Here is a 22,403-nt window from a genome sequence, read left to right as displayed (position 1 = left end):
GTTTGTAATGACGCTTTCCTCCCTTTTTTTGTCGTTCTAACAGAAGCGCTTTCTGTCTTCCGTCGTGTAAGTCACGTTTTTGACTCTGAAGGGGATGTTGAGGCTCACTAGTGATAACAGGTTCTCAGCGAGGACTCTCCCATGGACAACACGTTCACCCAGCCTTCCCCATGTGTCATCTAGAAACATGTCTGCCCTCCAACAACATGATCTCATCAGAGAGCTCATCCCTCTCCAATGGGACACACATTCACAAGCACATTCACGTGCACACACACACGCACACACCACACCCCCACACTCCCACACACACGTACCGCACACACACATGACATGCATAAACTCAAAAGCACATACACACCAGTATTCAGTTGTACAAAACAAAGTTTGGATTGAGTTTGAACATGTTCGCTAAAACGTTACATGGGAAATATTGGATAATAGTGCCCTTACTATCTTAGCTGTTTCAGTCTGTATCTACCTACAGTAGAAAAACCTTTGTGGTGATTCAAGAGTTCCAGCAAAACAAGCCCTCCAGATGAGGGCAGCTACCTCAGCATTACAACTACACAAACCTCCACCAACGCATTCAAATGTGTACAAACAACATGCTTACTGGGACACAGGGGTTATCGGGGAGAATGTTGACTGAGCACAGAGAGAAACCTGATGCACATAGAGTGACAGACAAGGTCAACAAGTTAGTGCATTTTTAAACTGGTATGTGTCCTTTTTGAGGTCATTTTTTCTATGTTTGTTTGAGGTGGATGAATCCAAAAGGGCAGAGAAGAGGAAGGTGGGCAACAGTCTGGTTTGTACAGCTGAAAGGAAAAGGCCTCATACATGGCAGCCAGCACAAGAACAATAGAGATTAGTAGAGCTTCAAGGTCTGGGGGCCCAGAGAGGGGCTGGTGGAGAGCCCACAGCCCAGCAGGAGACATGGAGGGGGGGAAGGCACACCCACAACCCTGCCCTGCTGGAGCGGAACACAGCACACTACAGTACAGGTATGGTTTTCTTCCCTGTAAACCAGCCCACCACAAACACTGTACAGTATTTATTTAAATGCTGGAGACAACAGACCAGCATCAAAAGTCCAACTGTTCTCTTACGTATACATCACAATATGGCGGTCATAATGCTAACGCTGGCTAGTCATATGTTTGTTTCATCATTCTTTTTTCTGTGTGTTCTGCTTGCCTCTGCCTAAATTTGGATGAACTTTACTTCTAGACCAAGTAAGACAAAATAGCCATTGTTTCTGTGGCGTGGCAAAGCATTTTTTTTTTATCAAATGGAATTCTTAGTGATGCATCCCTGAGGTGGCAAAAAGATCTGGCTCTGATTGTGTTTTGTTTTTCTCCAGACTGCTCCTTTGCTGTGTTAACTGTTGTGTGTGGGAGTGTGGGGGCTTGGTGTTGTTCCTGCACCGGGTGAGGTAGCTAACAAATCATCTTTCCTGGATCCACTTGAGTCGAGATTTGCCCACCCCACCCTGGGAAAGACAGTCTTTACCATGTGTATAAGATCTCCACTCTCTCCTCACACCCTTAATGCTGACTCTACCCCCACACATGCTTACACACACACACACCTACGCTCATGCACGCACACATAATCTGACAGACACTTCACTTTTTTCTCCTTGTTTGATTCGAGAATGTTTTGGAAAGACACTTACCGACTCCTAAAGAGCCTGCTAATCAATCATTCAAACAACAACATTTATAATGTCTATACAGTCTTCCTCTCAAGGCTTATTCACATTCAGATGATACACTGATAAGGTAAAAGTTGTGTCTAAAACAATGAACGCACAATTGTCTACCCTCCCTCATGAATCCTATTTGGTCTATTGACTGTTAGGTGTTGATTCAACCTTTTTGTTATTCACTGCATTCATAGCTATATGATTTCAAATGGACAGTGAATTGCCTGATGCAAGGGGGATCAGTGGACTGCAGGGTCTATCAGTTGTGCACCCTACTTTTAATAATCCCCAAACAGAGTGATGCACATTCAGTTTTTGAACAATATCGCCACAGAATTCTGATTACTGTAAACTCAGAAGCTCTTTATATAAAGGTACAGTTCCCTGATTGACCACAACAACAGCAACAGGACTTTCCAGTGCTAATGCTTCAAGAAAATACCAAAGGGAGGGAAAAATCACCAGAACTCCAGTCATGTTGGTCATGTGAGTTACATCTTAAGTACAGTTCTCATGTGATGTGCCCCTTAAATAATTAAAGCACAACTAATACGAGGGGTCAGATCCCCCTGTTTGGTAATATGTCTGTCTGCTGAACAATCGGATGGGGATTTTTTACGAGTATTTCTTATCGTAGTTTTATGTTCAGAGGAGCGAGACAGAGGCAATGTCTGACCATATGCTGGTTGGTTTACATTAGATAATATATCAGTGCTCTGAAGGAGCATGGCTCCTTGTCCTGTCTTACATACTATTACCATTAGCTGTGCCTTCAGCCCATTTCAGGCCTCATGACTTTTGGAACCACTGAGTAAACATTTCCAGATCAACATGATATCCAACCTGACACCGGATACGACTGAGAAGCATGTGGGGCTTTTCATTCTTTGGAGCTGTTCTTTGGAGCAGTAGTCGGCTAATCTTAGCTCTTCACTGGCTGCTATTTGGTGCACCACAATCAGCATGCAGGGTTCACGGATACATCTCTCATAAATGGTGGTCTGTTTGATCTGGTGAAAGAAAATGTGGGTAAAACCATCATCATGTCCACTAAATAAAAGCAGAATGGCCTTCGCCGCAGTCAGCTTTGTGATGTAGCCAGGTAGAAAAAGTTCTCAAGGCCTGGTCCCTTTTTTAACCTGCCTATGTTACTGACACCAGCAGGTGTTGGAACTACTATTGTTACACTAGACGGTAAATTTGAATGAGACAGTAGGATCTTTAACATTCTTGGACAGCAGTATGCTATTGCTGTATGTTTTCCTAAATCACAGATTGAATACATATGTATGCTGGAAAAGGAATGTGTGCTAGAACTGGAAATTAGAGTCTTCTCTGAAAGAAGCAGAGATTTTTGGAGAAAAAGTTCCCAACAATATTAAGATGGTATAATCTCCAGGAGTTATTGGGATTGTTGTGCCCATTTCACAATTCCATCATGTATGGAAGGTATGCATGGTTGTCAAAGATGAAAACAATATGTGTGTTACTTTTGTGTCACTCAAAGTCAGCTTTCTCCCAGCTCTTGTGTATAAGCATGGTGTGCATTTGTATGAGTGTGTGTCTGCAAGTGTGTGAATGTCAAAAGGCACGGGTCTGTGTGTGTTTGCTCAACAGAGTTAAGAAGGAAAGGACCTTTCTGAGGGGCACAACCAGCAAACAGAGCAGGACTTGTCAGCGAGGGTGTTATCTGATGAAGGGGCCCCATGTCATCTCAGGGTTGGTGGTGGCCGGGAGGGCTCCATTAAGGCTGCCACAGGAGGCCCCCACCGCTCCCCACAGAGAGGGGCACCTCCCACCCACCCACCCACCCACCCACCCACCCACCCACCCTCCCACCCTCCCACCCTCCCACCCACCCACCCACCCACCCTCCCACCCTCCCACCCTCCCACCCTCCCACCCACCCACCCTCCCACCCTCCCACCCTCCCACCCTCCCACCCTCCCACCCTCCCTCCCTCCCACCCTCCCTCCCCAGCCTCTCATCTTTGATCAGAGTGCAATACAAACAGGAAGAGAAGATCAAAACATGCTAAGTATACTCTCGGATGGTACTTGCTTGCACAGGTCAGTTCAAGGGCAACGCAAAATAGGGAGGTCAATACATTGATAATCATCCTAATTGAGACAGAAACCAAGACTTGGGGGAGTGGGGGGTTCTGGGCGAGCGTCTCTTACTCTGTGAAGATGGAATGACACAGTAGTCTTACGGCTCTCTGGCTCTGTGATTGCAGAGAAAATGGAAATAGCAGCTGTCTAGTCTGGAACCAGGCTGTCACACCAGCAAAGGAGAGCCAGGTTTAGGTGCAATGTTTGAATAAAGGATTTAAAAAAAAACAGTGGGCTCTGAGTGAAAGCTTTACAATGCTGGTGTTTCTTCAGCTCTGCTCCACTTGAGCTCCAAAGACCTTTTGACGTCAATCTTCCCCAGACTGATCTGCGCAGAAACCTGAGTGTAACTAAATCACTCCAGAGGTTGCTTCTATTCATCCGGCCAGGGCATACTGTTTATTGCGGACAAAGACCGGTGTTTTCTGGTGTTCAAGGGTCTCCACAAACATCCAAATCAATCCCTTTCTCCACAGGATGGCTAACTCTCATCAACTTGTTTCGAAAACTGCCATGCATTAGAGCACAATTTCACACAGAGGTCAAGAGTCATATATGCAAGTTCCATGGGTTCTTTGTTCTAGTTCCAAAGAGTTCCTGTCACTTCCTTTCTCTGCTTCCTTTCCTGTCTGTCCTAGGTCAGTTCCTTTCCTCTGTTGCTAGGTCCAGCCATCTCAGAATAGCATTTAGACTGTATCAAAACAACAGGCCTTTCAGACCCTCAGCCATGTGCAAAATAAAGACATTAGTCTTCCCAAACAGTGAAGGTCTTTGTCTTAAGACAAGCTCAAAAAAGCATGACATTCAGTGCCTTTCTTTACCACACCTTGCATGATTCAGACATATTAGCAATAGTATATATTAAGAAATTGTTGTTTGTTGGGACTTGGAATGACCCAGTCCATCCCCCAATCTTGGGGGAAGCATTTCCCAACAAAAATAGATTTAAATCTCGAATTGAACATTACATTTTACAATCATAAATTGTTTTGCTGCCTTGGAGCATCTTAATGACATCCATTAAATATCCAGATTTCAGCTGTAGGGTGTTGTATAATACTTCAACTGGACAGTAAAATGAGATACAGGTAGAATGATGAAGCACTGTCTCTTTTCCAGCTGTGTTTCTTTATCTGTGACCATGAGGTTGCTCCTTTCACTTTGGCAGGACATCAGGAAAAGAAGCTGTAAAGATGGAAATAATCGCCCCCCCCCCTCCCCCACTACTACACACACATAAACACACGCAAACACTCGCACACACACACACGCCAAAACACATTGCTACGGCTGAGGGTAGACCACAGAGGCTAGGCGGCATGCCAGTCAGAACGAAGCCAAACGTAGCACACTTGAAGAGAGCCAGGCAATAACCGTACAAACAGTACAAAACATACACATGAGCAGATAGACAGAGACATGGTAGTATGTGTGTTGGGGGTGGAGGACAGTGTGCAAAAAGGTTTTTGGATCTTTCTGTCTGGGGAGGAAGGATGAAAGAAAAACAACAGAGCCAGAGTCTGAGGCAGAACCCCATCCAGGAAGAAAACAATTCTGACCTGGACCAAGATATCTACCACTGGGCCCAGAGAGTGCCAGCTTTACACCACAGCCCTCACACACTCTCTCACACACAGCGAGCTGGAGAGTGATTCTGCTGTACACCAAGAACCAAGGTGGGCAATAACACTGAGTTCTGGTTTTGTTGGGTGCTAGCCGTGGTCACATTGCACATAAAAGTGATGTTTTCAGTCAACATAAGATTGAGATCACATTTACCTTCTGATGTTTTCCATACAATCCCGATGTCCATGGTCATTGTTTTCTGTAAATAGGAACTCTTCCCCAGCCAACAACGGTAACCATTTGGTCATGAAATATGATCACTCTTGCTGACAGGACCTATACAGGACTTGGCAGTGTCACTGGCTGTGTTATGGCAACAGCTTCCCTTGTCACACACGGCTGGCAAATGTTTAGTATTCTTTATAAAGTCATACATGACTTCATTCTCCTCCTCCTCAGCTGCCATTTTTCCCAATAGTGAAATGAATCTGATGATGGTCAAAAGTGTCTTTGACAGGAATAGAACATTTTGAAAATGCAGTTTGAGACAATAATATACATGTATCACCATAAATAAGTGATGAGGAACAATGTGTACACAACAAATGTGTCAAGTCCCATCAGCCCACTACACACACGGAGAGCAGACATGGATGCCTGCCTGTAAAACAACACTTCTTCGCTCTCTCCGACGTCATTCTCAATACTTGAGGGAGCATCATGTTTCCTCAAGATCTTTTATGCCATTCCAGAAGTTTACATTTAGTCATTTAGCAGACGCTCTTATCCAGAGCCAAGTTTCAGAGTTCCTTCAATAGGCTGCAGAGTGCTCCCTGTGCCCTGGGTTCAGAGGGAGGGGAGGGGGAGGGCAGCTGGGGAAGGGGCAGGGGCAGGGGCTGGGGGCCAGGACATTATGAAACAGACAAGCACACAGCTGTGTCTGGACGGCCTCCCGCCCTTCGCCTGCTCCTCCACAGCAGCCCACTAATCCCCTTTGTATCTCTGCTCATCCAGGCCAGACAGAACCCGCCAGTGGTGCTGCCGCATCTGGTGGAACCAAACAGCGGAATAATCTTGGCTTAAGCCCAGAGAAGAATGGGTCAGGGGGGCCTAGACACAGGCCGAGGCTGTGGGCAGGCCGCGGCGGCCCCTGTGCTCTGTTCTCCAACCCCCAGAGAGAGGCTGATCCCATCCACATGGACGAGGAAATCAAACACACGCTGGGGTGTCATCCGCTTCCATGGCCCCATGCACATCTGCAGCATCCCAGACACCAGCAGGGAACCCCTGCGGCCTGGCCTCAGGGGTCCATGAAAGTGAACGCTTACCAACTGACTGACACAGGCCTAGCCTGAGGACTTGTTGGTGCAGCTGATTTACAGAGACTGCCCTTCTGAAGATTCAACTTTTCATTTCAACAGCTCAACATTAGAGGGTTTGATGATCGTGCTGTTAACTTTTGCCTATCATTGTGCAAATATATTGATTGCTACCAAATTTCTGTATCAGAAAATAGGATTGATGCGAATAATTGTATATATATTATATTTATGTGGAGGCAGCAATATTTGTTCTTTTGCAAGAACAGCTAAATTCTGCTAAACCAACAAGGCTCCCTCATACAATGAAAAAGGGCTAAACACAATAAATTCTTAACTGGATTAGCCACAAGAGGATTACCTTGCACCCTCCTCAGACCACCACTAATAAAATCAAGCATCTCAATACAGCTTCCAACATGTCTTAACCCAGATGTGCCAACCTGTTCAAAGGTGTTGTCTGCCTCAGTCACACAGCAGGGTGGATTGAGATAAGAGGTTAGTGATTTGAGATTTATTAGCATTATCATGGTTAAAGTATTTTGAACTGAGGAAACCAAAAAAAAGCAATTTATCACTGGAGTTTCTGTTCAGGATATGAATGTTAACCTTGGGTGAACTCTGACAGAAGACAACATATGGAAATTTCGCTTTGGGGAGAAAAGGGAAGACTGGAGGGGTGTCATAAAAAGACTGTTGGCGGAGGTGGATGTTATTGAAAAGGCTACATTACAGGGTTGACTTGAGGTCAGTGCTCCATGTTAAGCCCTGACACATTGTGGGTCTACACGGAGCAGGGCCCCGGAGAACTGGGCATAGCAGTGGGTGGAGACAGCTGCCTTTGAATGCAGGATGTATGATTCATCTCAGCATGGATCTCCCTCTGGACACGCGTGCCAAAACACTATCTGCCCAGTTCACTTACTCCAGGAATGTCACTCTGCAATGCAGGCCCCTCTACAGCCAAGTAGTATGACGCGTGTGTGGAAACCTCCCATTAATATATGTGTGTATGTGTGTGTGAGAGAGAGGGAGAGACAGAGAGAGAGAGACAGAGAGAGAGAGAGAGAGAGAGAGAGAGAGAGAGAGAGACAGAGAGAGAGAGAGAGAGAGAGAGAGAGAGAGAGAGAGAGAGAGAGAGAGAGAGATACAGAGACAGAGAGTTTGCCTGTTTGTTTGTACATCTGGGTGCAATTCTGTCCCTTTGGGATGGGCTCTTTGCGAATTACAACATCAGTGTTTTGGCTGGATTTTTTTTTTTTGCCATAGTAACTCTGCAATTACTCTTCTAGCCTCCTTGCTTGATTTAAATCTGACTCAGGCTAACTGCTCAGCCCCCCTGAATCCTGTCTGAGAGTTAGAGCCAGAGAGTCTAGATGAAGCTGGCTCCCCCTGAGCTCCTCCAGGGAGATTAACCCCTCACTGGAGGGAGACTGCAGGGAGACGCTGCCTCTTAGCAGAGATGTTATCAGCACACTGCTGGCAAGGCACACTGGTCATTTGAGTTTAAACAAAGGAGAGGCATGCCTGCCAGGGCCAGGGATCACTGCTACCCATGACATCATTTGCTTTGCAAAGCACAAAAGGTTAATAAGAAAAACAAAACTGAATGGGGGTATAGCAGATGGGGAGAGGAAATCGAAATGTATTGTAAAAAAAAAACATCCTACCAAAGCATCATTTGTTCCACCAGCAAACTCACACACAGGCACCAGCTTATGAAACTGGCTTACGCAGCTTTATCTTAATCCTGAGCCCAGTGCTGGTCCATTCTCACTTTGTAGCCCCTCTGTACGGAATACTGTACACGTACAGTAGGGCTTTTCTCACACGCTCGCAAGCAGACATCTGAACATAAACATAGACACGCATGCACAAACACCTGCACTTCCATAAGGGTCCCCGTGCCGTTTTCCCAGGAAGTCATCTAACAAGATGACAGGCCACCATCCCAGTCACGCCTCCCTCGCTCCATCAGCTAAATGAAAAACAGGGTCCCTGGGAGATCGAGTGTGTGTTGTAAACACAAGGCTCTGACCTGCAGGAGGCACAATATGCCCGTTCCACTGACCTCGAAAAATTGAATTTGATATCTTCACAGGATATTAAACTTTACGTTTTCCGCTGCCTTCCGCTGACACATTCAACTACTGTAGAGTGATAGCCAACTTAATAAAATATGTCTCGTTTTCACATTCATCATACACATCATACAAATATGCAGTTGTATATCTGAATGTCTAACACAACATGAAGTTTACTCTGTCTGCCAGTTGTCTGCGGGGGACAGCTATGTGCTAACATCTTGAACTGATTCTATTCTTGACTGCTCTTTGGTCTGTGCTCTTTGCCTGTTCACAGTCAGCTGACAGTGGAGAGATGTCACAGACACTAGCTGCCCGTGCCTGGCCTGCTACAGGCCATAATCTCCACCACAGACTTAATGGTCTTAATGTGCACTACCAGGCCTCCCAGCTTAAGGGCATGTGTACTGCGACCTGCTGGTGTAAGTGTGTGTGTTTGTGTGTGTGTGTATGAGCATGTGAGTGTCTGTGTGATCAGTGTGAAATTCCGAAAAACACACAGGTTAAAGGTAATATATAATACAATTGCTTTCAATCACAAACATGTTAAAAGCCCAAGCTGGGATAGCCATTCCTCCAGAGGATCAATAATGAGCATCAAAGGGGACACATTTTTATCATTATTATCACACTTACGAGTGGGTAACTATTTGGTGTGCGAGTGACTATGCAAATAGTTGACACGCATCTGTTAGTAAGGTTGAGGATGAACAGTGGTTGTACATTTAAATTTAGTAGATGCTATTATCCAGAACAACTTACAGTAAGTACAGGGAGGCAAGTAGGGTGAAGTGCCTTGCCCAAGGACACGTCATTTTGCACGGTCGGTAATCAAACCGACAACCTTCTGATTAATAGCCTGATTCCCTAACCGCTCAACCATCTGGCTCCAACATTACATATGCCATGTCACAGTGCACTTTAATGTCTTATGGAGCAGGTAAACTACGGCCAGAGTCTTACAGTGGTGTTGAGACTTCCAGGAATAGGAACAGATTTCCAAGCCTGATTGGGGATAAACAGTGATTTACTTCACAGGTTGAAAGCTTCAATCCCTTTCCCTCTCACTTTCTCCCTTTCTTAATGCAGAGAGAGGGCATTCACAGTCATGTTCCATATCCTATTGGAAACTCTGAGAAACCTTAAGGTCTGAACCAAGCTTCCCCCAGTTTGCATAGCACAATCTTCCCAGTATAATCTTCTGCAACTTGGGTGGTCAATAATTCAAAAGCAACTTCCAATAGGTACACAACACGTTCTATCAAAACACTATGGAAACTAATGTACGGTATTTGACAGAAGAAATCCTTTAGAAAGTTTGTCTGTGAAGCCTTTAGTAGTCTGTGTAGCATGTAGTACATAAGAGTCAAGCGGTCTAGAGATTAATAGACTTCCAAATACTCAGCCTTATCATGGTTGAGTCTGGACAGGACAGCTTTTAGAGCAGAATAGTTCTACCCCCGACTGGCATGTCAGGACTGCACCTGAATACATTGTTCAGCAAAGCAGCCCCTATGCCTACCACCCTCATCCCCCTGCTGATGTGATAGCAGCCCATAATAGATCAAATGTCCATTCCACCTCCATAAATGAAAGGAGGCAAATCAGAAAAATATTTTGCTTTATTTTATTATTTATTTATTGTTTATTTCTTTGCTTTGTTTCTTAGAAATTAAACAATGTTGTTTTGGTGTAGTCTGACAAACAAACTACAGTGTATTATTAATGTTGAGAAGGGACATTGTCACAAATGTTCTTTTATCATAAAGAACTCAATAAAAAACATGCTTGTACTTTGTGGGTACACAGCCAGAACAGAACAGGGCATGTTACCTGTGCTCACACACTTTCCCTCCTCTCTGCTACATGGACACACCCAGGAAGCCATTCTCAATGGTGTCAACAAAACATGCCTTTCTGTGAGATTAAACAAAATACTGAATCTTTAATCTTTTTTCTCCAGTCGGTTGTGATAAAAACCTATTGTAATTGATTGTGATAATGTAAGTGCAAGCTCAAACCTTGTCAAATCGCAAGCCTTAGTCCTGACTTAAGTGCTACGATAAAATAAGTTTAAACTGTAAATGTCTTAGGTGTTCTGTCAGGTGTTAAAAGTTCTTCTCTTAAAATGTTTTTTTCTGCATGATAAAAATCAATCACACCTCAGACCCAGAAGTTCTCCCCAAATTGTATAAATTGGCTTCATAATTCCAAACAAATAAATTAAGAATGACTAGTGTAATTACAGATACAGTCTAATCCCTCAGAGAAATAAACCTCTCAAAGGCACAGAGACCTATAAGTGCTGCTCCACAACGGAATTAGGTCAGACAACATCATTGGACAGGACTGGGAGTCACAGCGCTTTAAAACACAGGTCGATCCAGAATAGATTTTAATATAATAATAATAACAACAGTCATTTTCGGATGAAACAGGGGAAATAGTACCCTGAACTGACTTGACCATGTACCTCCCACAGTCATAGTGTCTTGTAATTACAGTGTTCAATATTAGGACAGCCTAACCTGGATTTTAGGATTTTCAACTTTAATATGGGTTGTTGTTACATAAGCCAGGAACAATCGGGCCAACATGACTGAAACCTATGGTTAAATATTACAAAAGTTTAAAAGAAAGCATTGTACATTGTTATTGGGTGACTGTATAAGGTGACATAACATTGACTCCACATTCAAATGAACACATTAATGGGAGCACAGAGATTCACTGAAGCGTTAACACACTGCTCTATTACCCTATTTATATGACAAAATCAATTAAGGTTCTCACAACTTTTCTCTGCGAGTTGAATAATACACAGTACAATGCTTCCATCTTTTATGTTTCTGAAGGTCCTGCAACAGTTAATCTCAGGTGATCCAATTGCCAATAGAAACACACCAAAACAATCAAATACTTGAGCGGAATGACATTACATCAGTGAGTTTTTATGAAATGTCCACAGCAAGGCCTTGAAACATATCTCATACTAGCGAGGATCCTCAGGGTATGACCATGGATTTTATGTGTATATCTATCTTCCCCCTCAGCAGTGGAGTGAGAAATTAAAGGGTGCCACTGAGCACACAGAAATATAGCATTAACGCAATACTGTGAGCCTGGCACACCTCTAGTAATCTTCTGTAATTAAAGAATTCAGAATTCACATTTTTGAAAGCTATTTTTGAACTATGTTCTAAAACACAAATAGAATGTTTCACATATTTTTATCTATATAAAAATAAACCTTTTTTCATTTATAAGCTTTTTAAAATTAATAATAACCTGACCTACCTGACTTACCAAACCTATTTAGGTTGTTGAACTCTAGTGAGAACGGAAAACTGTGACTTGGAGTCTAACAAGATTAATGTAGCCTACACAATCAACACCTAGGCTCGCTAACTTTTTCTGAAGGTTGCTAAGCAAATTAACATGCTGTAAGATTTGGGTCACACACTGACTGGCATTTAAAATACTTATGACACGTCAGTGATAAATAGTCAAGTTGTAGTCAACTGGTTTTACTATGTTTTTTTTTTTTTACCCCATAATGATTTTTAAACTGACCATTGTTCAACCAGGGCAACATTCATCTGCCTTACTAAACCTTATTGGTCAGGATGATGGTCGGTGGGTCATAAACAGTGAAAGACTGTATTTACAGTTGGACCAACTTCTGTAATCCTTAATCTTCTTAGTAAACTCCAGTCACTTTACAAAGGGGTATTCATTTGTACAACAAAAAGGTCTCTCATGAAGCTCATATTTGAAGAAAGTCATGTTATCATGACAGCGGCCTACATAATATTATTCTGATCCATCAAGAATTTGTAATCAGTAATCAGGGGGCCTTGTCAATAATATTTTTGGGGCATTCTGATCTTTTTTTCTGAGAGAAAAGATTGCTGATTGTCTTCCGCCTATTCAAAAGAACACCCAAACCCGAAGGTAAGATTAGAGAGAGATTTGTCTGATTCCAGGATTTGTAAATTTTTTGTAACCTGCCTGTCTAGGCACATACAAGGTACCCAACTCACGAACTACATTTCATCCCAACCCTATCAAACCATCAATCCCTTTCACCCACGGAAATTAAAATACAATCCACTGCAAGACTTTCCCCAATCATACCACGTTTGCTTTTGACAGGTTTAGTGGATCTATTTGTGGAACCAAACCCAATGAAATGCAGACACAAATGTGTAATGGATTATGGAGAAGACCATTTACAAATAAATGAAAAAGTAATTAATTTAGCTGCATACGTAAATGTTGTCAATTTTGTCAAACTTGCGTCATGACTTGTTTGAGTTTATGATACTTTCAATAAGAGTGTACAAATACGGAACGCAAACTATCTACAGGAAAATATACATTTTGGACTATTGGGTATAAGTCTGAATGGCCTAAATGTAAGGGCGGGGGGTAAAATAAATAGCTTACAGTAACTGTAGACTACTTTCAAACCAAAGTATAGCGTGCAGTACACGACTAGTTACTGTCTTCTTTGGAAAACCCACTGAGATGTTTTCGTATGAATAAGTGGGAAGGCTTTTGTTGTTTAGTAGCGTCGTCTGCCTGCAAGCCCCCCTTCTTCTCGCTTGGTCCAATGAGAACGTCGAGGGGCAGTCGGGCCTCATCGACCAAACGTAGAAGACAGTGGGGGAGGGTCACGTGTGTATACACTAGAGTTCAGTACCACTCATTTCGTAGTAAATCGCCAACGTCGTGCACTTTCGGGAACAAGCCGAGTTGAACGAGAAACGGGATTGCTAAATGTAGGCTTTTAGCCAACTACTTTAAGTAACTGCGTGAAAAGTTGTAGAGCTATCGTGTATTTATATTTTGAACGAATATATAGAATACAATACACGATTAGCCTACATGTAACTACAGAGAAATGTCAGTGGAAGTACTACAGCAAAACCTGATGCCTCCGTAGATCCTTCTCCTTGACAAACCTTTACTTCTCTGGTGAGTTTTCTTGACATACATATTCTGACTCGGAATATGACATTATTTTGACGGATTTGATTTCACAACTGCAATTTCAAGTATCCTAAATTATGATTGGAAATGTTTTATATTTGCTAAACTTGGAAAATTAAAGGATCGGGTAAAGCTTTCAATATCCTGCAAGCATCTCTATTACATCTCTTTGCTTTTACTAAAGAATTGTATACCCAAGTGACAACAATGTAGCCTAACACATCCACTGTGATGCATCGTACATTGTTTCAAGTTGTAGAAGACAGCCTACATGTAGCCTGCATAGTGCTGCAAACCAGGCAGTTTCCCTAAGTAGGCTGACACTTACTGTAAGAGTTATACCAGAAAATAATATCCTAGGCTTAGCTCAGTATGAATAATTTCAGCATTCCTAATGTATTTGTATAGCGACTTTACTCCGTTTCTATACATTTAAGAAACGGGTAATCAACCGTTAAAAATAAAAACTGTGACTTTCACGATAAAGTACTGGCTGTACAATAATAATAATATTAATAAAATGTTGCACCTCCAACAGGTTGTTTGTTTTTTATTGAGATTCGTGATCATTTCAACAATCTAATATTCTTTTGATTTGAAAATAGAGTGAATATGACATCGTTCTTTTTGAACTGTTCTCCTGTTGCAACCTGTAAATATAATCAAAGTATAGTGGTGCACTCCTATGTGTTTCATGTTGTGATACTGAAGTGAGCATTTTAATTACAAATCAAAGTATGTAACAATCACCATAGTGAGTTGGGTGTACTCCAATGTTAAAAACTTTGTATTGCTCCTGTTGAAGGACTTGCAAACAGGACAGATCATCAGTAGTAATGAAATACATTTGACTTTACGCAAGTTTATAATTATTCATTATATAGCTATGTAATGACCAAGGCCACTTTGACCTGAATTAAACACTGTAACCCCTGAGCTCTAAGTTTGAGGCCTGGGGTAGTTAGCTTCATGTGACTGAGGGGAGAGTAGGCATAAGTGCCCTGGCTTAGTGAGTGTTAGCCTGTTTTTTGCTGACCATTGAACTTCGACTTTTGTCCCTGGCCCATAGCCTACCTATAGCATTGTGTCACTAGGAAGGCATCATGGTTTACCATAGATGATCCTGCTGAATGCAGACTGCTGTTCACCGTGGGTTGTGTATTTGTAAAGGAGTTGAAACTGTAGCTATTCTTGTGTCACAAACACCATTTTCAATGCATGATGCAATCTAAATATATAGAAAGTATGGCTTCTCTTGAACCCATACTAAAAGGAATGGTAGTGTTTTAACTCATATGCAAGAGAGTAGAGATTCAGGGTATGCCTGGCCTATACCCTTTCTTCGTATGCACCAATTGAAGTTCTAGACAGATGATATAATAGTGATTTGTTATGCGGTGTTAACTGGCTTTTATCTGTTTAATGTTTCCTGAAACAACCAGTTCGGAACAGGCTGAGCAGACATCTTCAGAGAAAATCCTATATCACTATTCATTTAAAATGCTGCTCGCGGCAAATAAAGAGCAGGTGTATCTTATAAAGCCATTCATTATAGGTGAAGGATGTTCATAGGTGGAATTATTCATTCAAAACATGCAAATGTCTAAGCCACTCCACCCTTCCCTCAGCAAAGTGCAATGATGCCATTTACAGCAATATGTGAAGAAAAATACAGTTTGGTACTGTACCATATTTAGGAGATTGGATCAAATGTATTTGTGTGAAATGACATTCAGTTGCGTATACATTTGATTTTGGCTACTGTAGAGTTGTATGCAGGGTTGTTGACACTTCTGTGTGTGAAAACATGTGAGTCACCCAAATACAGGCACTCCACCACAACAGCTCACTGCAGCTCTACTGCAGGCGAGTGCGAAGAATCATGTGACATCACTTTCTTAGAAACGCCTGTACATTCCAGTGGGGCTGTAAGGGGTGTGGGCAGAGCATGTCATACTATTCCCATCGGCCCAGAAGAACCCAGTTCAAAATGCGAAAAACGCCAAGCTCATCTACGTCAACCTCACAACACCCAGTCTGTGGGGAGAGGAGGACGTGCTGGAGCAGACCGCTCCTACAGGGATTTTTGAGCTAATTTCATTTGACAAAGGAGACAGTGTGAAAAGTTCACAGTGCTGTAGACCAGGTGTAGTCTAATATGGCAGTGAAAGTAAGATTGGTGAAAAATCGGTCCTAAAACTTTTCCCAGCTGTATGCATGTTTTGCACCTCAGTTCTTTCATCTGCCAGGCCAGGTTATGTCACTATCTCTTATGAGATAAACAATGAAAACATAAAATGAAAGACATAAAAATGACTTTACATCAAGTAAATAAATCATCTCCAGGCAGAATGTAGTGTTGTTGTGTGGATATTAAAAGTAGGTCTTCTCATGCTTTAAAGTCAGTATTCAGAGTTTATACATTTACATTACATTTACAGTTAGTCATTTAGCAGACGCTCTTATCCAGAGCGACTTACAGTAAGTACAGGGACATTCCCCCCGAGGCAAGTAGGGTGAAGTGCCCAAGGACACAACATCATTTGACACGGCCGGGAATCGAACTGGCAACCTTCTGATTACTAGCCCGATTCCCTAACCACTCAGCCACCTGACTCCCTATATAACTGTTCATAGGAGAAAAGTCATACAGCCCAGTATGTAGGCTATTTTGTGTAGCATTACTATAGCCCGAAGTTGATTATTAAAAGCGTGTTCATTGTTCCAAAAAAGACTACATGAACACAATGACGTGGGTTGGAGGACAGAACCTATGGTTGCTGATAACCTTCATGTCTTCATACTACACCGACAAATCAGATTAAATTCAGGGAAACATTCAAGACCACAGCTAGCCGCATGACTTTGTAGGGAGTTTTTTTGCTGAACTTCCACCAGTAAATGAGTCACTTAATTTGGTAACGAGTGTTCTTTACAAATGGCCTGTGAGTCTATTACACCTGTCCTTTGGAAGGGAGAGGCGCTGCTGGTGTTCCTGAAAGGGTAACTTTACACCCCCTACCTAGTGCTCCCTTCCCGTTTCCACCAGACTCTTGCTACAACCAGCAGGAGAGGTGTAAAGTAATGATTTTGCTCTCCTATATGAATGATATGAGAGAGTTTGGCGTGTGTCCCTCAGGCCTCAACAGTCCCTCAGTAGTGAGGTTATGTAAGTGAATGGAGGAATGTGCTCTTTTACAGGCATCTTCCCTCAACATCCTCCAAACTAAACTATCCCTCTAGTGTTCCGAAACACTGTCTTGAGATTTTGTCCTTGAAAAGTATTGCCAGGTTTATTATGAATCATTGGTGTGTGATTGCAAACAATGGTGTTTTGTGTTATGTTTAACTGGGAATTTGCTAGAATGTGATTTTGGGTCATTTTTTTTAGATTATTTATTACTTTGAATAGAAGAAGCTGAAACTGTGTCCTTGAAAATCCACACTCAGTCCATTCATGCTGTACATAAGCCCTTTTGTGAGCTTATGCTTTCATGTCTTCTTTAGATGAATTAATTAGAGGTAATGTTCAAATATGATCTGAGTTGGCATGTTCTAGCGAGAGAGAGAGTGTTATGTAACTCTGGTTTTAATGAGCTGCCTCTGTGGGGCTTGATCCCCAGTCCGGCCTTTCCCCGCATGTGCCCAGGCATTCTCTCTGACCTTGTCCTGAACTCCAACCTCATACTCAGCCCACTCTGACCCCACCGCGGGCCCGCAAAGGACCTGCAACACATTTTACACTCCATAAATCTACCAGCCTCTCTCTCTTTCTTTCTCTCTTCCTTTTGGACCCACAATTTCTTTTTTTTTGGGAGACAGGGGACTAGTAACCTGAACAGAAGGTGTCCACGCTTTGGTAAGAATGGACGAGCCAAATCAGCTTGCAGAGTGAGCCTAGGGAAGGAGTTTTTTTTATCTGGCTTGCCATTCGAAGGGCACAAGGGCAGCTCTCTGCAGGGTGCCTGGCCTGCATGTGACTGGGACAGGGAACAGAGCGAGGTGGAGAGAGCAAGTATGCAGGGGTGTCAGACAAATGCAGTTTTGTATTCTTCCAAGAAAAGAAGGACCCTCAATTGCTCTGGCAAGTGCAGTCCTAAAACTGGATAGAACGCTCTGAAGCCAGGGCCAGCCAATGAGACATATTGTGAGGAGTTTGTATTCATCCAATGAAAAGCAATGGAGTAGAATTAATAGCGTTATCCCAAGAATAATAGCCATGCCGTGTCTGGCCTGTTTGTCTGTGAGTGGGCTCACTTTCTTTTCTGCTCAGCAGAGCGTTTTATAAAAGACACAAGAATGCCAGAAACCAATGAGACTGAAGTTATGCATCACATTATGAAGCTAAAACACACAGTATTGTCCACAATGTATTCAAATAATATACAAGAATGTATTATGTCATGAGTGAAATGATATTAGTTGATCTGATGACTAATGGAGGTTTTCTCTCTTGCTTCCCCAGCTGACTGAGCGAGTGAAAGCTTATCTCTGAGGGAGCCTAGCAATGTGGACCTGTATGGTTTACAATGAGACAGACTCCGGGGGGGACAACCGGCTCTGCCAGGACTTTGGACTCATCCTGTCTGTCTTCTCCCTCATCTACCTCATGGTGTGCTTCCCCGTGGGCCTGTGTTACAACGCCCTGCTGGTGGTGGTCAACCTCTCCAACAAGGTATCCATGACCATGCCGGACGTCTACTTTGTCAACATGGCCATCGCAGGCCTGGTCCTCAACCTGGTGGCCCCCGTGGCCTTGATGGGGCCCAGCTTCACCCGGTGGCCCGTGTGGGAGTACAACAACGAGGTGTACATCACCCTGCTCATCCTGTTCAACATCTCCTCCCTGGTCATCATGTACTCCACCACGCTGCTCAGCCTGGACTACTACATCGAGCGGGCGCTGCCTCGGACCTACATGTCCAGCGTGTACAACACCAAGCACGTGTGCGGCTTCATCTGGGGTGGGGCCGTGCTCACCAGCTTCTCCTCGCTGCTCTTCTACGTGTGCAACCATGTCTCCACCAAGATCATCGAGTGCTCCAAGATGCAGAACAAGGAGGCGGCCGACGCCATCATGATGTTCATCGGCTACGTGGTGCCGGCGGTGGCGGTGCTGTACGCCTTCGTTCTCATCCTGCGCATCAGGAAGGAGTCCACGCCCCTGGATCAGGACTCGGCCCGTCTGGACCCGTCGATACACAGGCTCCTGCTGGCCTCGGTGTGCATGCAGTTTGTCCTGTGGACGCCGTACTACATGACCCTGTTGGTGCACACTGTCGCCGGGGCGCCGGGGGGGCATGGCAACAGGCATCGCCTCACCACCTACTATTTCCTGAGGTGTCTGTCGGAGCTGTTAGCCTTTTCCAGCAGCTTCGCCATGCCTCTCATGTACAGGCAGATGAACAAGAACTTCTCCCATAAACTCCAGCGGCTGCTAAAGAGGCTGCACTGCGGAGAGCAGGCCTGCCCTCACGAACGCTCCACAGTGCAACAGGTGGCGACATGAAGAAGGGCGCCGCCTGTCCCTTCTACGCCCACTAGCAAGCCTGCACTTATCCAAGACCCCCAAAGAGCCAGCACACGACCTCAGAGGTCCGCAATGGGTCCCTCGCTACTTGAGCGAGGTCCATCTCGTGAAGAAGCCACGGAATCTTCAGTGACTTTCCAGAACATTTGAGTGTATTTGTCCGGTTGTGGAGAGGACAAACCAAGCAGAAACCACTAAGTGCTGTTTTATTTGTGAGAGTGCAAGCAAGCTTTTACCTTGAGCTCGTGTTCCCTAGACTGAGAAAAGCCTATGCCTTCCCTCTAAGCTTTCCAGAGATATCTTTACTAATCAGATCCGGGTGATCCACCCACACTGTAAAGACTGGGGTTTGGATGAGACTCTGACATGACACCAGGTTCTAAAACAAGTTTGTAAAGAGTTACATAGAGAGACATTATACATCGAAATAGACATTTATACATCTGGATATTGAGTCATGTTACCATGAAGTCATGTTTTTCTTTCTTTCATGAAGCATGTCGAAACCTTGCTAGTAATTCAGCATGTTGACACATTGCTAGGAATCGAGCGTAATGAGAATGGCCATTAACGGCCATCCGGTACTGTGGGGCTTCTGCGCCTCATTGTAGGTCTTCTGTTTCTGTCAGTCCAGTTTCACTGTGTTTGTACATAGAGTAAAGCTTTGCACACATGTTCATCTATCGAATTACATACTAAAATACATGTCCTCATTCTCCCATCCCTATGGTATTGCATTGGTCATTCTAATGGCTAACAAAGGTCTTCTAAGAGCTTATATTCAGGGTCCAGACATGGTCAGTTTACCTCGTGTCCCAGGATGATTTCCAATAACTACCTGAGGACAGCACTTTGCAACAGCTAAATATGTGTTTGTGCGTGCGTGCGTGTGTGTGTGTGTAAGGGGGGGGGGGTCCGTTGCCATTCCTCAGTATCCGATCAGTGCTGCTCAGATGCATTTAAAGGTGATCTCCTCATCACCCCTTACAGCTGCTTTACCACCTAATCCCCTTCATGGCTAAAACATAAAAATGAATCTGGTTCACAGTAAAGGAACAAACGTATTATTTTGTTGATTTTAAGGACATCGTCGCTTAAACATATGCTATGAAGCCTGCAATTATTTTCTTTTCACGGAGAGGGTCAGTTTTGTCATGGTTAAAAGACAATACAATTATAAGCTATAGCCGGTATTTAAGCATTGCTAGTTCTTGCCTGGGAATCAGACGAGTCAGTCAGCTCATGTTTTGTTTGCTCTGGCAGATACAGTCTGGCCACCCTCTCAGATAGATATCCACCAGGCCTGGACAGTGCCGGTTCATCACAACCGTTTATCTTATTTAGGGCAGGGTTGATACAATGACTGTACAGAGGAGCGCCGTTGAGACATTTTCATAAACAACCAAGATGAAGTTTCATTGCGCTGATTGGTTATATCTATCCAATTGCGTCCAGCGGCATTTTGGTCAGCACCCGTTGATAACGCCCCATGGAAATTGAAAATGAACTTAGAGGGTCTGGCTATTCCAGGCTTAGCTACTGCAGGTATAAGACACAAACTCACTCATGTTACTCATGCACTCCATGAGTAATACTGTCAATAAGAGATATCACCATGAAGTTAAAGACTAAAAATGAGTCCACACCCAGTTAATGATTGTTGAAACTTAGATCAAAGTCCTGTTGATTCACATTAGATCTATGGCAGGGCCAGTCATTTCCTATTGTATACACTGCTTTTGGTAGACATAGCTAACTTAAATGGTGTGAATCTAAGGGTTATTGAATCATGGGTCCAAACATTTCCAGTGAAATGAAAGTGGAATCAAAAATGTACATCATTCTAAGAACTGAAATTACAGTGAAAACTGATTGTGAAACTATGGAATTGAAATGTATTCTACATCTTAATGAATAAGTGAAACCATTATTATAGACACTCTGATAGTGAAATTAATGACAGGAAGTGATCATTTGGAAGTGAAAAGAGGAACAATATCATGTCTTAGAATGTCTGGCACCTTCACCTCTCTCTCTCTTTTTATGTTGAGCCATTGTAATCTACCAAATTGAGAATATTAAAAAAATATGAGTACTGTATGTGGGAATAGTAGAGCTTGATATTCTTATAAATCCACCTATATAAACAAAGTCAAGAATGTATTTAATGTCATGAGGTCTAGCTACAAAACCATGAAACCTCATAGGTCAAGATAAATCCAGTTTCAGATGTGATGCTTTTGTAACTGTGTATATACTCGTATATAAGTATAAAAGAAATACAGTATCTGTATATATTGTAAGCTAAAGATTTAGTAGATGAACACCATGCCCTTCCACAAATACAGTGTTATTTTCTGAGATATATATTTAGATACTGTAGCATCAGTAATCTTCACTATTATCTATTGAGTCTAAGACTGTTGAAACAATAAACTAACATAAACAATAACGGTCACTTCCATTGTTTGTCTTGTTTGTATTGCTTTGTATTTAGAGCTGCTTTGTGGTTCATAGATGGAATAATGATAGTGTTCATGACTGAAGTCTTAGAATACTGCCAGCAATGTACAGCTGAAACCAGGCATCTGTGTCATCTTGCAACATAATTAGGTTTGGTTGCCCATAACCACAGCCATTTGTACTGTAAAAAAAAAGAAGCTTGTTAGTCTGTTGTCTCAATGGCATCTGGAATAGAAGGTTTTCCCTTCTTTCAAATCAACAAGCTATTCCCATGGATGGTTGAGTCAATCATAAGTTGATGAACTCTGTTCTTTCCTCTTTGGTACAAGTATAGACTTGTTGTGTTCCACCATCAACTATCTCTGAAAATATTTTTGGGAGATTATGCTTTTATGGCTGATGTGTTTCCCTCCCAAATGCCATAACCTAATGCTTTTCTTGAGCCTACTGAATGCCAAACTACTCGAGTTATCTTCATGTTCTCGTAACCATCCCATAGCAAGTCTGAGTCGATTGGTGGAGATGCACACAGAATCACACAGGAAAATTCGGCTTTAAAATGAGTCTCTCAACTCATGGCACTGTAAACACTAGTGTGCTTGTGGTGTGTCCATTGACCACGTG

At 43.1% G+C, this 22,403-nt stretch overlaps 1 protein-coding gene across 1 annotated transcript; it reads left to right on the top strand.

Moving 5' to 3' along the window:
- Positions 1-13,480: 13,480 nt before the first annotated feature.
- Positions 13,481-21,774, top strand: gpr146 (G protein-coupled receptor 146). Its single transcript, XM_062450615.1, has 2 exons — positions 13,481-13,771; positions 18,252-21,774. Exon 2 carries the CDS (start codon positions 18,294-18,296, stop codon positions 19,293-19,295), a length of 1,002 nt encoding a protein of 333 aa, XP_062306599.1. The 5' UTR covers positions 13,481-13,771; positions 18,252-18,293; the 3' UTR covers positions 19,296-21,774.
- Positions 21,775-22,403: the final 629 nt, after the last annotated feature.

Source organism: Osmerus eperlanus, chromosome 2 (genome assembly GCF_963692335.1).
Source record: "Osmerus eperlanus chromosome 2, fOsmEpe2.1, whole genome shotgun sequence".
Taxonomy (NCBI): Eukaryota; Metazoa; Chordata; class Actinopteri; order Osmeriformes; family Osmeridae; genus Osmerus; species Osmerus eperlanus.
This window is presented reverse-complemented; position numbering and strand designations above follow the sequence as displayed.